Genomic DNA, 18,503 nt, shown 5'->3' with positions numbered 1-18,503 from the left:
GAGAATGTGCAAACTCCACACAGTCAGTCGCCTGAGGCGGGAATTGAACCCGGGTCTCTGGCGCTGTGAAGCAGCAGTGCTAACCACTGTGCCACCGTGACGCACATAAATATTGAACTAAACCAATTTGTCCTGGTACAAGTTTAACAAAAGCCACAAGAGGATGCTATTGCATTGCTCCCTTCAAAATTTTACACAACTTACGTACATCTTGTTTTCTACTAGTGATAAATCTAACACAATCATTGGTGTCCTATTCCATGTTAATAATTTGATTTCTTTTTTAAAAAAAATCTTAAGTATGAACTGCAGTCTTTGCATTGGATAGAATTGCTATTACTCTACCCCTTAGTTTATCCCTCGTTTGAAGTTGCTGTCTCTTGCTGCAGCAGCAGACATATCCAAGCTGTCCAATACCTCATCCCAAAAGCCAGACTTCACCTTTGGACCAAGGCAGTGAACTGACTCTAGACAAAGCATAATATCGCTCAGCACTCTCCTCTCCTTTCACCACATGTTCCTATATATGTCCTTAACTGCAGGTACATGAGGGTACACCTCTAAAGTATTAAAAGCAAATACTGCATGTACAAGAAATCTGAAAAGCAGCGAGTTTTGAAAAGATTTGTAGCTCAGGTTGAGATTCTGGATGTCGGTTTGCTCGCTGAGCTGGAAGTTTCATTTTCAGACGTTTCGTCACCATACTAGGTAACATCATCAGTAAGCCTCCGGGTAAAGTACTGGTGGTATGGACCACTTTCTATTTGGGTGTTTGGGTTTCCTAGAGTTGGTCATTTCCTATGGTAATGTCATTTTCTGTTCTTTTTCTCATGATAGACTCCCAGTTGGAATGCCATGTTTCAAGGAATTCTCGTGAGTGTCTTTGTTTGGCTTGTCCTAGGATGAATGCGTTGTCCCAGGTGAAGTGGTGTCCTTCCTCATCTGTATATAAGGATGCCAAGTGGTCTGAGTAATCTGGCAGTCATTTCCAAGATGTCTTTGATATAGGGGAGAGTGGCTAGGGTTTCTGGATGTGTTTTCTCTGCTTGTTTGAGTTTGTTGCTGAGAAAGCAGTGGACTGTGTTCATTGGGTATCCATTCTTTTTGAATACACTGTATAGGCGATTTTCCTCTGTCACTAACACCCAACTGATCAACCCATTTATATCACCCTGTAACCAAAGACCACCTCCTTAATATTAATGAACTGGTCAATCTTTATATCACCCAGAAACTTACTTAGAGTCCTACCGCATGGAGACAGGCCCTTTGGCTCAAACTGGTCCATGCCGACCAAAATGTCCATCTACGCTAATCCCAATTCCCTGCATTTGGCCCATATCCTTTCAGTCAATGTATTTGTCCAAATGCCTTTTAAATGTTAATGTATCTGCCTCAACCACTTCTGCTAGCAGCTCATTCCATATATGTATCAACCTCTTAAAAAAAAAGTTGCCCCTCAGGTTCCCTTTTATTCTTTCCCCTCTGAAATTAAACTGATGCCCTCTAGTCTTCGATTCCCCAACCCTGGGAAAAAAGACTAACAATATTCACCGTATCCATGCCTCTCATGATTTTATACACCTCTATTAAGTCCCCCCTCAGTGTCCTATGCTCTAAAGAAAAAGGTCTTAGCTTGTCCAACCTCTCCCTATAACTCAGACTATTGAGTCCTGGCAACATCCATGTAAACTTCTTCTGTACTCCTTTCCAGATTAATAACGTCCTATAGCAAGGTGACCAAAGCTGAACACAAAACTCTAACTGTGGCCTCACCAACGTCCTGTACAACTGCAACATAACTTCCCAACTTCTATACTCATTGCCCTGACTGATGAAGGCCAATGTGCCAAAAGTCGTCTTCACTGCCCTGTCCACCTGTGACTCCACTTTCAGAGATCCCTTTGTTCCACTACACTCCTTAAGGCCTTACCATTCACCATGAAACTCCTACCTTGATGCAAGACCTCACACCTATCTATATTAAATTCTATTTGCCATTTCTCAGCCCAGTTCCCCAGCTGTTCAAGGTCCTGCTGCAATTTCTGATAACCTCCCTCACTGCTCACAATACCACCTATTTTAATGTCATCCGCAAACTTACTAATTATGCCTTGTACATTCTCAACCAAATCAGTGATATAGATAACAAACTGCATGACCCCTGAGGCACATCACTAATCACAGGCCTCAAATTCAACAAACATCCTTCCATTATTACTCTTTCCTACCTACCATCAAGCCAATTGTGTATCCAATTTGCCAGCTCCCCCGGACTCCACGCGATCTAACCTTTCAGAGCAGCCCACCATGTGGAACCTTATCAAAAGGCTTACTGAAATCCATATAGACTAAGTCTAAGCACCCTGCTCTTATCAACCTTCCTGGTCACTTCAAAGAACTCTAACAAATTTGTGAGGCATGACCTCTTATACACAAAGCCACGCTAACTAGATTAGATTAGATTACATTACAGCGTGGAAACAGGCCCTTCGACCCAACAAGTCCACACCGACCCGCCGAAGCGAAACCCACCCATACCCCTACATTTACCCCTTACCTAACACTACGGGCAATTTAGCATGGCCAATTCACCTGACCCTGCACATCTTTTGGACTGTGGGAGGAAACCAGAGCACCCGGAGGAAACCCACGCAGACACGGGGAGAACGTGCAAACTCCACACAGTCAGTCGCCTGAGGCGGGAATTGAACCCAGGTCTCAGGCGCTGTGAGGCAGCAGTGCTAACCACTGTGCCACCGTGCCGCCCAAAACTACTCCGAATCAAACCCGGTCTTTCCAAATGCATGCATATCTTACCTCTCAGAATCTTCTCAAGTAACATACCCACCACAGATGTTAGGCTTACTGGTCTATACTTCCCAGGTTTTTCATTGCAGCGTTCTTGAATAAGGGCAAAACATTCACTATCCTCCAGTCTTCTGGGACCTCACCCATGGCTAACGGTGATGCAAAAATATTAACCAGGATCCCGCCAATTTCTTCTCTAGCTTCTTGCATTGTTCTTGCATATATCTGGTCAGGACTAGGAGATTTTGTCCTGTCCACTTTGATCCTCGAGTGGTCCTCTTCTTTCTCTAGTTATTAATCTTCCTTTAATATATTAAATAACCTCTATTGGATTCACCCTAATCTTCCCAGACAAAGCTGTTTTGTGCCTCCTTTTCGTCCTTCTGATTTCCTTCTTCAGTAAACTCCTGTATCCTCTATATACCTCCAGGGACTCTCTCTATCCCAGCTATCTGTAACTGAGCCATGCCTCATTTTTTCTGGTGAAAGCCTCAATATCTCATCATTCAGGGTTCCCTATTCTTGCTAATCTTGCCCTTCACCCTCACAGGAACATGCTGGAAGTTATTATTGTCTCCCACACTCATGTATATTGTTTGTATATAAATAATGTACAAAAAAGGACCCAGCACTGATCCTTATCGTGTGCCTTTGGACACCTGCCTCCACACAAACAGACTTCTCCAACCACCCTCTGTCTCCCACCAGTGAAGCAAGTTTGGATCCACCTGTTAAGTTACCCTGAATCCCATGTGCCTCTACCTTTGTGTGAAAGGCTTTGCTGAAATCCACAAAAACTACATCAAGTGTGTTACCCTCACCTACACACCTGACCACCACCTTGAAAAACTCAACCAAATTTGTTACGCATGCAGATGATCCCTGATCAAATTGTGCCTCTCCAAATGGAGATGAGATAAATTCTCTCCTTCAGAATTTTCCACACTACTGATTTAAGACTCACTAGTCTGTAATTCCCTTGTTATCTCCATCACACTTCCTGAAAAGCAGAACCACCTCAGCTATCCTCCAGTCCACCAGCACCTCTCATAGCCTGAGTGGAATTAAAAATGTGGGTCAAAGCCCTTGTAATTTCTTGCCTTGCCTCCCACAGCGTTCAGGGATACAACTCATCCAGACTTGCAATTTGCCCATTGTTAAGCCTGCCAAACCTCCAATACCTCTACATTCCCTCTGTCAATCTGCTCAAGAACTTTACAGTCCCTCTTCCCAAATTCTGCACCTACAACCTCCTCCTGAGTGAAGGTAAATGTGAAACACTCATTTAATATCCTGTCAATGTCTTTCAGCTCCACACAAACACACTGCCCTCTTGGTTCCTAATGGACCCTACTTTCTCTCCCTGGTTATCCTCTTCCCTCTGCTACACTGAGAATATCTTGGGATTCTCCCTAATATTACCTGCCAATGTTTTTACATGTCCCTTCTTTGTTCTCCTAATTGTTAAAGTAAATCCCCTATACTACTTATATTCCACTAGGGTGTCCACTGTTTTGTTCCCTTTGCATCTTCTAGAAGCCTCTTCTTTCTTAGCCAGTCCTGAATATTCCTGGACACCAAGGATTTTCTGGGCTTGTTCCCTAAAGGGAACATGTTGGGCTGTACTATCTACATTCCCTTTCTGAACACCCTGGATTGTTCTGCTGTAGATTTTCCCCCAAGTTCCCAGTTTACTTTGGCCAGATCCTGCCTTATTTTAATAAATTCTGCCTTCCCCCTCAATGAAAAACCCTTTTTTTTTGGCATTTCATCTTTTTCCTTTTCCATAAACTTAAAATGTACAGTGTTGTGCTCATTGCCACTAAAACGCTGACCACCTGTCTGGATTCACTCTTCCAAATTTAGCTCAGCACTGTACCTGTCCTTAACAGACATTGAACATGTTGACAGAAAACAACTCTCCTTGCCACTCTCGATGCTTCCTCCAAGTGTTTTCTCTCATCAACTGAGAGAGGACTATGTGTGGTAATCAGCAGGAGAATTATTTGCTCGCATTTCACCTGAAGCCATGAGACTTCCTGGGGTGTGGAGTCAATGTTTGGGACTTGCAGGGCAGCTCCTTACTGACTGTACATTCTGCTGGGTCAGATCTGCTGGTGAAACAGAACATATCCAGGGATGATGATTGGGAGTGTCTGGGACAACGTCTTTAAGGTACAATTCCATGAGTAGGAATGTCATGCTGCTGCTTGACTCGTCTGAGAGACAGTTGTCCCAATGTTGGCATTAGCCCCTAGTTATAAGAAGGATATTATTAAACTGGTTCAGAAGAGATTTACCAGAATGTTGCCAGGAATGGAAGGTTTGAGTTATGAAGAAAGACTGGATAAGTTTATAAAATAAATAGATAAATAAATAAATAAATAGATGGTGGTATTTGTATTTTCCCCTAGGATGGAGGTTTGCAAGACTAGAGGGCATATTTTTAAGGTGAGAGGAGAGAGATTTAAAAAAATACTTGGGGGGTAATTTTTTTTACAAAGAGGATGGTCCAGCAGAAGTGGTGGATGTAGGTACAATTACAATGTTAAAAGACTTTTGGATCAATACACGAATAGGAAAAGTTTGGAAGGATATGGGCCAGGAGCAGGCAGATGGGGCTAGTTCAGTTTGGGATTATGCTCAGCAGGGACTAGTTGGACCGAAGGGTCTGTTTCCATGCTGTATAACTCATGGCTCTTAATCTTTCCCTTTTATGCTATGACTACCCCAATTAATATTGGGAAGTTGAAATCCCTTAATATAATTTCTAATTATTATCTGCTCCTCTACTGCCTGCTTTGGTGGCCTGCAATACATGCGAGCTTTGAGACTGCCCTTTATCTTCCAAAGTGCTACCCACAGACTCATTTGAAGATATATACTTAAGTAACAGACTTCTTAATTAATAATGCAGTATCATCTCCAATTTTTCACCCTTCCCTGTCTCGCCTGAAGATCCAATACCCCAGATTAATGAGTTGCCAATCCTGCGCCTTCCTGAAACACACCTATGTCTAAAAGATTGCAGTTTCACATGTCAATCCACACCCTTAAGCATCCTAGCACTAGAGGTCATACAGCCTCTTCTTACTCCTTTGTATCTCAACATAGCTGAACTCGCTGTTCTTTGGTTCCCTTACTAAAGTATGCTGTGGACTAACACTATGTCCCCTCCCAACAACACTAGCAAACCTTCCCACAAGGATGTTGGGCCTATTCTATTTCAGGTGCAGACTGCCCCACATATACAGATCCCAGCTTCCCCAGAAATGCTTCCAGCGACTAAGAGATCTAAAACCCTCCCTCCTGCATCAACTGTTGAGTCATGCATTCATCTGCTCTATTGTCCTATTTCTGTACTTGATAACATGTGGCATCAGGAGTAATTCAGACATTACTCCTTGGGAGGTCCTGATTTTCAACCTATTGCTTAGCTCCCTGAATTCTTTATGCATGCCTTCATTCCTCAGTCTACCTATAATCACTGTACCAACTTGTACCAAGATGTCTGACTTACCATCCTGTCCTTTCAGGATGCCTTGCAGCTGTTCAGTGACATTCCAGACCCTGGCACAGTGAGGGAACAGACCATCCTAGAGTCACATCTGTGATCACAGAAATGCTTGTCTGCACCTCTCACCATTGAGATACCTTTCATTATTTTCCTTGGATTCTTGGTCATCCCCTTGATCTGATAATTCTCAACTCCACTTTCAGCCTTTGTCTCATAAACCTTGATTCCCTTACTGATTGAAAATGTCTTTTTCAGCCTTGAAAATACTCACTGACCCAGCCTTAAAAGCCCTTTACAGTAAAGAATTTCACAGAATCACTACCCTCAGAGAAATCAATTCCTCCTCATTTCAGCTTAAATTTAAGAGATTGTGTCCTTTGGTCCTAGACTGTCCCACAAGGAGAAATAATCTCTCCATATATAACCTCTCAAGTCCAACATTCTTCTAGAGTACAAGTCCAACCTACACAACACATCCTTATAAGAAATATCATCTGTTCTTTGGAGGAGGGAGAGGTGGGGAGTTTTCAAAGTGAAGTGCCTTTCCTTAGCTAAGAGGATCAAAACCAGTGTTGCAGATGTGATTCAACTAGTGCCTTGTATAGCTTTAGCAAGACATCCTTATATTTATATTCCAATCTCTTTGAAACAAAGCCAACATTCTATTTGTCTTCCATGTCACCTGCAAAACTTAAGTTTCTGGGATCCATGCACAAAGATCCCCAATCCCTTGGTGCTGAAGTTTTCTGCATCTTTCTGCATTTAAAATCAGATCTTCTTCCTGACAAATCCGTGATAGGGTTAGGGTTGGCATAACCTAACTTTCCCACGTTATATTCAAATTGTCAAGCTTTTGCTTACTCATTTACCTTTTATTTGTCTGCAGATTGTCAATGTCACCCTCACGACTTGCCTTCCCATTTATTTTTGGGTCATCTGCAAGCTTGGCTAAAAAGTGTTCACTTACCTCATCCAAGTCATGAATGTACATTGTAAATAATTGTGGGCCCGGCACTGATCCTTGAGGCACTCCAGTAGTTACAGGTCGCCATTTTAAAAATTCCCTCCTTAGCCCAACTCTCTTGTTAGCCACTCTTCCATCTTTACTAATATACTATCCCCAACACCATGGCATCTTAAGTAGACTTATTAGTAGTACCTTTATTGAACACTTTTTGGAAAGCCAAATATTTACTGGCTCCCTTTTATCTATCTGCTCATTACCTCCATGAAGAATGTAATAAATTTGTCAGGCGTGGAAAGGAGTGAGAGGGAGGTAGGTAGTGCAGGAGTCTCCTGTTGCTATCCCTGTCTCAAGCAAGTATTGTGTTTTGGAAAATGTAACACACTCTTAGGGGAATGTAGCACGAATAGCCAAGTTTCTGGTACTGAGTTGGCTGTAATATAATGAGGGGTACATCAGGTTCAAGTGATCGATTGTGACAGTGGACTCTCTAATCAGAGACACAGACAGAAGCTTCTGTGGCCGACAGTGAGAAATCAGAGTGGTGTGTTGCTTTCCTGCTGCCAGGATCAAGGATATCTGGGAGAGAGTGCAGAATAATCTCAAAGGGTTATGGGACCAGCAGAAGGCCGTTGTACACATTGGAACAATTGACATAGGAAGGGAAAAGGACGAAATTCTGAAGGGAGAATATAGGAAGTTAGGCAGGAATTTAAAAAGGAAGTCCTTGAGAGTAGTAATATCTGAATTACTCCCAGTGCTATGAGCTAGTGAGGATAGGAATAGGTGGTTAGAGCAGATGAATGTGTGGCTGAGGAGCTGGTGCAGGTGAGAAGGATTCACATTTTTGGATAATTGGAATCTTTTCTGGGATAGAAGTGACCTGTACAGGAAGGATGGACTGCACCTTGGAAGGGGACTAATATCCTGGCAGGGAGATTTGCTAGAGTTGCTCAAGAGGATTTAAACTAGTAAGGTTGGGATGGGGGGGACCCAGGGAGACAGTGAGGAAAGAGATCAGTCTGAGACTGGTACACTTGGTAAAAAGGGGAAGTCAAACAGTCGGGGCAGGCAGGAACAAGGCAGAGAAGGAGTTAGGACTGAAACTGCACTTATGTCAATATAAGAGGCCTAACAGGGAAGGCAGACGAACTCAGGGCATGGTTAGGGACATGGGACTGGGATATCATAGCAATTCCAGAAACGTGGCTCAGGAATGGGAAGGACTGGCAGCTTAATGTTCCAGGGAGATTAGGAAGGTTGGCAAGAGAGGAGGGGGAGTGGCGTTTTTGATAAGGGATAGCATTATAGCTGTATTGAGGGAGGATATTCCCAGAAATACATCCAGGGAAGTTGCTTGAGTGGAACTGAGAAATAAGAAAGAGATGATCACCTTTTTTGGGATTATATTATAGACCCCCTAATAGTCAGCAAGAAATCGAGAAACAAATTTGTAATTTCAGTTATCTATAAGAATAATAGGGTGGTTATGGTAGGGGATTTTAACTTTCCAAACATAGACTGCGACTGCCATAGTAGTTGAAACTTTATTGCTGGAACAGCACAGCAGGTCAGGCAGCATCCAGGGAACAGGAGATTCGACGTTTCGGGCACAGGCCCTTCTTCAGGAATGCGCAGAGAGTGTTCAGCAGGAGAAGATAAAAGGTAGGGAGGAGGGACTTGAGCTGCTATCTTTTTGACGAGAGCCTACTAAGTGAAGGCCTGTCTGTCCTCTAATGTAGACATAGAAGAGCCAATGGCACTATTTTTAATAAGAGTTATAGATACATAGAAAACACAGTAAGATTTCATGCACAGAAGGTAGTCGTCTGGCACATTATGTCCATACCAGTCGATGAATACCTCGTCACACTAATCCCACTCTCCAAATTTTGATTCCTAAACCCATTGACTGTTCCACCGCATGTTTTAATGTGATTATGGTTTTTGCCTGTATTACCCTTTGAACTCGTGGGTTCCAGAACCTCACCACTGATGAGAAAGTTGTTCCAGGTGTCATAGTCAATATTTTTTCAATAATTAGTACAGCATTTCTTTTTGTGGGAGCTTGCTACATGTAAATTGCCTGCTATGTGTCAACACTGACTGTACTTCCAAAGTACTTTATTGGCTGTAAAGCATTTTGGATCTTTCTGTGGCCATAACAGTTACTATATAAATGCAATTTAATTTTAATAACTCAATAGTTACTCATAGAAATCTAATGTTATATCACTGGGATGCTTTTTTGCCATTATTATGGCAATAATGTTTTTTTCAAATTTAAAAAAAAGTTATGATATTTCAGCTACTTTAATCCCATGTGTATCACTGATGATTTGTATTTACTCTGTGGAAATTTTAATTGAGTAGAAGATTTTACTGCATTTTACTTTCTGATTTGCTGTTTGAGAATACTTCAGTGTAATTGGCTGCCAACTCCCTGCGGTGATATCACTGTTACTGTATGCCTAGTGTTTGTCTTGATCTTGCACATATCAAGAAAGGGAAACTTCATGCCTCAGAGATCACTAGATAGCAGAAAATCCCTTTAATACTTCAAAGTACTCTTTTGGTATGATCCTAGATATTGAATATTGTTAGATATTATTACTGGAGCGAATCATAGATTTACATTTAAATAGTTCCCATTTCTGTCTTTGTTCACTCCTTTCCTCAGCAATATTTTGTGTTTGATTTTGTCTACTTTCTGTGGTTTTATTTACCCTAATGAAGAAGAGCATATCTTCTCAACATCACAACTATTGATCTCACCCTGCTTGGCTGTTGTATGGAACCCCCTACGTGTTAACCCCTTAAAGCCAAATACATAACAATATTGTCAAATTTGATGGAATTTTAATGCATTTACTTTAGGGGAAATTTGGCATGTTAATATGCTGCAGTTTTTCTTATCTGCGATGTTTTGTGTTATGTTGCTGAAAATATTACTGATGAAATACTTAGCAGTTGTAGTAAAATCATGCGTATACTTAGGATGAAGAAGATTATGAGTACCACATATGCTTGGTCCAGTTCTTGTTGGATTCATTTGGATATCAAAGTTGAAACTTTATTGCTGGAACAGCACAGCAGGTCAGGCAGCATCCAGGGAACAGGAGATTCGACGTTTCGGGCACAGGCCCTTCTTCAGGAATGAGCAGAGAGTGTTCAGCAGGAGAAGATAAAAGGTAGGGAGGAGGGACTTGGAGGAGGGGCGTTGGAAATGTGATAGGTGGAAAGAGGTCAAGGTGAGGGTGATAGGTCGGAGTAGGGTGGAGGCGGAGAGGTCAAGAAGAAGACATTTCCAACTCCCCTCCTCCAAGTCCCTCCTCCCTACCTTTTATCTTCTCCTGCTGAACACTCTCTGCTCATTCCTGAAGAAGGGCCTGTGCCCGAAACGTCGAATCTCCTGTTCCCTGGATGCTGCCTGACCTGCTGTGCTGTTCCAGCAATAAAGTTTCAACTTTGATCTCCAGCATCTGCAGACCTCACTTTCTCCTCGAACACTGCCATAGTAGTATCAAGGGTTTAGATGGAGAGGAGTTTAAGTGTATATTAGAAAATTTTCTGATTCAGTACGTGGATGTACCTACTAGAGAAGGTGCAAAACTTGACATACTCCTGGGGAAATAAGGCTGGGCAGGTGACTGAGGTGTCAGTGGGAGAGCACATTGGGGCCTGCGAACTTAATTCTATTAGTTTTACAATAGTGATGGAAAAGGGTAGACAGAATCTAAAAGTTGATCGGGGGCAGATGTTCACAGGTAAAGAGTCAGATGGAAAATGGGAAGCCTTCAAAAATGAGAGTCCAGAGACAATATGTTTCCGTTAGGGGTGAAAGACAAGGCTGGTCGGTGTAGAGAATGCTGGATGACAAGAGAAATTGAGATTTTGGTGAAGAAAAAGAAGGAAGCAAATGTCAGGTATAGACAGGAGAGATTGAGTAAATCCTTAGAGTATAAAGGCAGTAGGAGTATGCTTAAGAGGGAAATCAGGAGGGTAAAAAGGGGACATGAGATAGCTTTGGCAAATAGGATTAAGGAGAATCCAAAGGGATTTTATAAATACATTAAGGACAAAAGGCGAGAGAATAAGACCTCTCAAAGATCAGTAAGGCAATCTACATGCTAAATGACTATTTTGCATCATTTTTTACTATGAAGAAAGACATGGAAGATACAGAACATGGGGAAATAGATGGTCCATATATTACAGATGTGGTGGGGCTGTATGCCTTAAAATGCATAATGGTGAATACAACCCTCAAGAGAAAATGAGGAGCTGGAGCTGGAGATTAGAGTCAAAAATGTGGTGCTGGAAAAGCACAGCTGGTCAGGCAGCATCCGAGGAGCAGGACAGTCGATGTTTCAAACGTAAGCTCTTCATCGGGAAACCCCAGGATCTGACCAGGTGCATCCTAGAACCCTTTGGGATGCTAGGGAAGTGATTGCTGGGCCCCTTGCTGAGATACTTAGATCATCAATAATCATAGGTGAGGTGCCAGAAGACTGGAAATTAGCTAACGTGATGCTACTATTTAAGAAAGATGGTAAGGAAAAGTCAGGGAACTATGGACATTGGAGATGGGCAAGTTAGATTAGATTACATTACATTACATTACAGTGTGGAAACAGGCCCTTTCGGTCCAACAAGTCCACACCGACCCGCCGAAGCGCAACCCACCCATACCCCTACATTTACCCCTTACCTAACACTACGGGCAATTTAGCACGGCCAATTCACCTGATCTGCACATCTTTGGGTTGTTGGAAGGAATCCTGAGAGACAAGATTTCCATCTATTTGGATAGGCAAGGACAGATTAGGAATAGTCAGCATGGCTGTGTGCATGGGAAATCATGTCTCACTAACTTGATTGAGTATTTTGAAGACGTAACAAAGAGGATTGATGAGGACAGAGCAGTGGATGTGATCTATATGGACTTCAGCAAGGCGTTTGACACCGTTCCTCATGGTAGACTGGTTAGCAAGGTTAGATCACATGGAATATAGGGAGAACTAGCCATTTGGATACAGAACTGGCTTGAAGGTAGAAGACACAGGGTGGTGTTGGAGGGTTGCTTTTCAGACTGGAGGCCTGTGACCAGTGGAGTGCCACAAGGATCAGTGGTGGGTGCACTACTTTTCATCATTTATATAAATGATTTGGATGAACATAGGAGGTATTAGTAAGTTTGCAGATAACACCAAAATTGAACATGTAATGGACAACGAAAGAGGTTACTTCAGATTACAACAGGATCTTGATTAGATGGGCCAATGGGCCGAGGTGGCAGATGGAGTTTAAATTTAGATAATGCTAGGTGCTACATTTTGGAACAGCAAATCAGAGCAGGACTAATACACTTAATGGTAAGGTCTTGGGGAGTGTTGCTGAATGAAGAGACCTTAGAGTGCAGGTTTATAGTTTCTTGAAAGTAGAGTCTCAGATCGATAGGATAATAAAGGTGATGTTTAGTATGCTTTCTTTTATTGGTCAGAGCATCGAGTGTGAGAGTTCAGAGATCACATTGCAGCTATACAGGACATTGGTTAAGCCACTTTGCTAAAGAATAGTGTGCGCAATTCTGGTCTTCCTCAGATAGGAAGGACGTTGTGAAACTTGAAAGGGTTCAGACAAGATTTACAAGAATGTTGCCAGGATTGGAGGGTTTGAGCTTATAGAGAGAGGCTGAATAGGCTGGGCTGGTTTCCCTAGAGTGTCGGAGATTGAGGGATGACCTTAGAGGTTTAGAAGGTTATGAGGGACAAGGATAGGGTAAATAGAAGGCATAAGTTTAGGGTGAGGGGGAAAGATATAAAAGGGACCTATGGGGCAACCTTTTAGATTAGATTAGATTAGATTACTTACAGTGTGGAAACAGGCCCTTCGGCCCAACAAGTCCACACCGACCCGCCGAAGCGCAACCCACCCATACCCCTACATTTACCCCTTAAACCTAACACTACGGGCAATTTAGCATGGCCAATTCACCTGACCCGCACATCTTTGGACTGTGGGAGGAAACCGGAGCACCCGGAGGAAACCCACGCAGACACGGGGAGAACGTGCAAACTCCACACAGTCAGTCGCCTGAGTCGGGAATTGAACCCGGGTCTACAGGCGCTGTGAGGCAGCAGTGCTAACCACTGGGCCACCGTGCCGCCCACAAGAGGGTGATACATGTATGGAATGAGCTGCCAGAGAAAGTGGCAGAGGCTGGTACAATTGCAGTATTTAAAAGGCATTTGGATGGGTATATGAATAGGAAGGGTTTGGAGGGATATGGGCCAGGTGCTGGCAGGTGGGACTAGATATCCCAACCCAATCTAGTCGGCATTGATGAGTTGGTCAGAAAGTTCGGTTTCTGTACTATACATCTCTATGAAATCTGGCAGCATCTCAGGAAGTTCTAAGGAAGGATCACCAGACCGGAAACATTATCTCCGATTTCTCTTCACAAATGCGGCTAGACTTACTGAGCTTTGTCAGCAATTGCTGTTTCTGCTTCTGATCTACAGCATCCCCGGTTCTTTCGGTTTGAATTATGTCCAAGGTTGTTAAAGGAAGTCAGGAAGTAAATAGGGAATAAATGTTGTACCGTTATTCAAAAAAAATGTGGGAAGGGTAGACCAAATAATTATAAGCTAGTGAGTCTGACCTTGGTGCTGGACTAATTGTTCCAATCAGAGCATAGAAGCGACAGATTAATCAGGGATAGACAGCATAGTTTTGTTATGGGTCATGCCATGGTAAATGTGATTTGAATAATTAGTGGCATCACCCAGTTAGCATATGTCAATACTGCAGCATTACCACAACATTTCGGCATTACAGACGGAAAACATACTTCGTCCACGCATGAAGTAGTGGTTCTGCTCATACAGCTGATGCAGAAAGAGGCCATTTAGGAAGTTGCAGATCTCTGACCCAGTCAGGCGTGACACAAATAAATTCTTTACCATAGTGTCTAACAGGCCTGATGGAATGATTGTCCGCGTTGCAGGTTGATTTATTCTTGTTTGAGGATTATCTGTATCAAAAACATGTTTACATATCACTTTCAGATCAGGAGAGGGTGTGAAGCTTAGTGATATCAAACACTTGAACGGATACAACCATAATATGCAAGACAACAGAATTAATACTTTGTACAAAACAAGTAAAAGCTTGTTAGGCACCTTGAACCAAAGGGTGATGTTTAAAGACCATACAAGCAGTGTTTTATTATTTATGAGCCTCAATATATTTTCACTGTTCATTCCTAGCCATAACGAGATCTGCATTTATAAACAGGCATGGTTATAACTGTGCTATCTGGTAAGACAATAACAACTTGCACTTACATTAATGCAATGAAATGTCCTAAAGCACTTCACAAACAAAATTTAACACAGACAGATCAGGACATAAAAGGACAAGTAGTCACACCAAAAGTTTGGTCAAAGAGGTAGGTCTCAGGGAGTGTCTTTTAGGGAGGGAATTCCAGATGTGAGAGCCCAGTCAGTTGAAGTCACAGCTATCAATTAGCAGAATAATGAAAATCAAAGCTGATCAAGAGGTTCAAGCTGGAATAATGCACAGATCTTGGGAGAGTTGTCCGCCTGGAATATATTAGACCAATAGGAATGGGCCAGGCTATGAAGGGATTTGAAGACAAGGATGAAGAATTTTAAAAATGAAGTTTTACTGGACCGGGAACCAATTCAGTGAAGACAGCAGAAATAGGTGAACCAATAAAAATATATGCAGCAGAGTTCTGGCTGAACTGAAGTTTATAAAGTGGGAACTGTGCTGTATAGGTTGTTATTTCTAAACTTTACTATTCTCAAAGGCATGACGATAGGCTGAGAAACAGAGGAGCTGAGGCAGGTATAGAGACAAAGGATGTTACAGAGATGGATGGATGTAATCTTGGTGTTGGACCATCAACTCAGGATCAAAAAGAATATGAAGGTTTGAACTTGGAAAAAAGAAATTAAGAAGAAACCAGGGATACTTCTGTGAACAGAGCTAATGCAATAGCAGCAGAAAAAGTCATTGGATGTGAAATTCAATGTTTAGATAAGAATGGATTAGCTGGATAATGGTAGGGACACCTTGGAGAACAATGGTGTGGTCAACTATGTCAAAGATTGCTAACAGATTGAGACGAGGAAGGAGGAAATTTATCCTTGTTACAGTCACAGAGTGGAGAAAAGATGAGCATGCATTTGTGAGGTGACATGTTCAAGGATTCTAGAGACAAAGATACTTTGCAACGATACTGGAATCAAAGATGGATTTTTTTGAGACAGTATGTAATGACAGCAGATCTGAAGTTGGGGGCGGGAGGGGGGAACAATGACCTGGTAACATTCACTAAGGAAGACGGAGCTAGTAGGCGAGTTCACTGGTTAGCAGTTTAGCGGAAATAAAGTTGAGGGGATAGCAGATGGACAAGGACGCTACAAAGGACATGACCATGATGGGAGAGAAAAAACTGGCTTCAGATCTAGGGCTTTGGTGTAGTGGATATTGTAACTGGCCTAGGTTAATGCTCTGGAGAACAGGTAACTGAATAATGAAGGAATTTTAAACGTTCCTGCACTTATCACAGAATGTTTAGACTCCTGAATTGGGTACAGTGCACAGGCCATTCAGCCTGGCATGTTCCTGCAGCAGCAATTCTCCCACTGCCCTCCAAATTTCTCCTCTTCAACTAATTATCTATTTGTTGGAGGTGAGGGCAGAGGGGGCAGAATAGAAGACGTTGCAATGTGTCAGATAAGCCCTATTTGCATTCTAGAAAACTCCTGGAATAATGAGCAGTTTTAGCTGAGGAGAATTAGCTGAGGAATTCAATCTACATGAGTGTGCAGTGATCTACTTACCAGGAAAATCAAGGTGAGGGATTACATGATGAATGGAAAGTCCTGGGAATCCGAAGGACCTTGGTGAACACGGCCACCAGTCCTTGAAGATAGTGGGGGAGAGGTAGATAAAGTGGTTATGAAGGTGTACAAGATACCTGCCTTTATTAGCTGAGGCAGAGATTTTTGAGCGGGGAGGTAATGAATAAAGTATTGTTTAGACCACAGCAAGAATGTTGTGTGCAGTTCTGGAATCCACATTTTAGGAAGAATGTGACAGCACTGGAAAGGGCAAAGGAGATTTACCAGGATGCTGCCTGTGCTGGAGAGTTTTAGTTGCGAAAAGAGACTGAATAGACTGGGTTTGTTTTCCTTAGACAGAGGAGACAGAGAGGGAATATGAGTGAGATATAAAAAATTGAGGGACATAGATAAGATAGACAGGAAGAAACCTTTCCCCTTGATGGAGGGATCAATGACCGGGGACAAAGATTGAAGACAAGAGGCAGAAGGTTTAGAGTAAATGTGAGGAAAAGCTTTTTCACCTGGTGGTAGGAATCTGAAACTCATTGCCTGTTAGGGTGGGAAAGACAGAAACCCTCATACTATAAGTAGTATTTAGATGTGCACTTGCAATGCCAAGGAATTCAAGACTATGGGCCAAGTGCTGGAAATTGGATTAGAGTAAATAGTTTTTGACCACTGAAACCTCGCAGGGCCAAATGGCCCATGGAAGTGCTACAGATTTCTATGACTTTATGTGAACAGGACCTGATGGTGCCTTAGGTGATCCTGCCAAGTGTGAATGTCTCAACCAGCTGTTCACCGTAAATGCTGAAGTCTGAGCTTATTAAATTTAAGGGAGCTGAAGTCAGCTGGGGATGAATCTTTACAATTCACTCATGGGTTATATGGGTCCCTGGTCAAACTATTGCATATTGCTTTTCTCAGCTGCCCTTGAGAAGGTGGTGGTGTTCCTTTGCGACTGGTGCCCTTTTCCTTCTAAACAGTGGTTGTCATACGTTTGAAAGGAGTGGTCTAAAGGATCTTTTGTGAATTTTGGCAGTGCATCTTGTAGATAGCACGCACTGCTGTTTCTGAGTGTCGATGGTGAACAGCCTGAATGTTTGTGGATGTGTTGCCAATCAAACAGGTTGCTTGTCCTGGTTGATCTCAAGTTTCTTGAGTGTTCTTGGAGCTGCATTCATTCAGACAAGTGGGGAATATTCAATCACACTCCTGACTTGTGCCATACAGATGGTGGACAGGCTGTGGGGAATGAGGTAGTGAGATATGTGTTTCCTAGCCTCTGATCTGTGCTTGTAGCCACAGTATTTATATAGGTAGCCCCATTCGGTTTCTGGTCCCAGAACGTTGATCATGGGGGATTTAATAATGGCAATACCAATGAATGTAAAGGGGCACTAGTTAGATTCTTGATTTTTGAAAGTGTTTGTTGCTTCGTATCTGTGTGCTGCGAATGTTACCTGCCACTTGTCAGCCTAAACTTGCACAACATGTCTTGCTACATTTGAACATGGACTGCTTCAGTGTCTGAGGAGATGTGAATGCTACTCATCAGCAAACAACCCCTCTTCTGAATTTACATTAGAGGAAAGATCAAAGCAACTGAAGATGGTTGGAAGGAGGATACGGGTTGCACCTGAACTGAAGAGGCACCAATATCCTGGGTGGAAGGTTTGTTAGAGCTCTTCGGAAGGGTTTAAACTAGTTTGGTAAGGTGATGGGAATTGGAGCGATGGATCAAAGGATGGGGTAACTGGTAAACAGGCATTTACAGCATGCAGAGAGTCTGTGAGGAAGGATAGACAATTGATAGGGCAAAGTTGCAGTCAGTGTAATGGGATGAAGTGTGTTTATTTTAACGCAAGTGTCAGGAATAAGGGTGATCAGCTTAGAGCATGGATCAGTACGTAGAGCTACAATGTTGTGGCCATTACGGAGACTTGGATATCACAGGGGCTGGAATAATTGTTGGATGTTCCAGGGTTTAGATGTTTCAAAAGGAATAGAGAGTGGGGGAAAAGAGGTGAGAGAGTAGCATTGCTAATCAGGGATAATGTTGCACCTACAGAAAGGGAGCAGTCACTTTACTGGGAGTGTCAGATCTCTCGATGGGAGTGCATTTTGGTGATAGTGTTCACAACTCCCTTACCTTTACTATAGTCATGGAGAGGGAGAGGATTAGATGGTATAGGAAAGTATTTAATTGGAGAAAGGGGAATTACAATGCTATTAGGCAGGAACCGTGTAGCATAAATTGGGAAGGGATATTCTCAGAGTATTGCACAGCAGAAGTGCAGAGGTTGTTTAGGGAGCATTTGCTGCAAGTGTT

At 42.6% G+C, this 18,503-nt stretch overlaps 1 protein-coding gene across 2 annotated transcripts in view; it reads right to left on the bottom strand.

Moving 5' to 3' along the window:
* The window catches only part of LOC122553857 (cytosolic phospholipase A2 zeta-like), a 115,759-nt gene that overhangs the window by 8,247 nt on the left and 89,009 nt on the right, over positions 1-18,503 (bottom strand). For both annotated transcript variants that reach the window (XM_043698296.1, XM_043698297.1), the window contains one exon: positions 14,146-14,328. In XM_043698296.1, the coding sequence (XP_043554231.1) occupies positions 14,146-14,328 (183 nt within the window). The remainder of the gene's footprint in view (positions 1-14,145; positions 14,329-18,503) is intronic.

The sequence above is a fragment of the Chiloscyllium plagiosum genome, chromosome 10 (assembly GCF_004010195.1).
Source record: "Chiloscyllium plagiosum isolate BGI_BamShark_2017 chromosome 10, ASM401019v2, whole genome shotgun sequence".
Classification (NCBI taxonomy): Eukaryota; Metazoa; Chordata; class Chondrichthyes; order Orectolobiformes; family Hemiscylliidae; genus Chiloscyllium; species Chiloscyllium plagiosum.
This window is presented reverse-complemented; position numbering and strand designations above follow the sequence as displayed.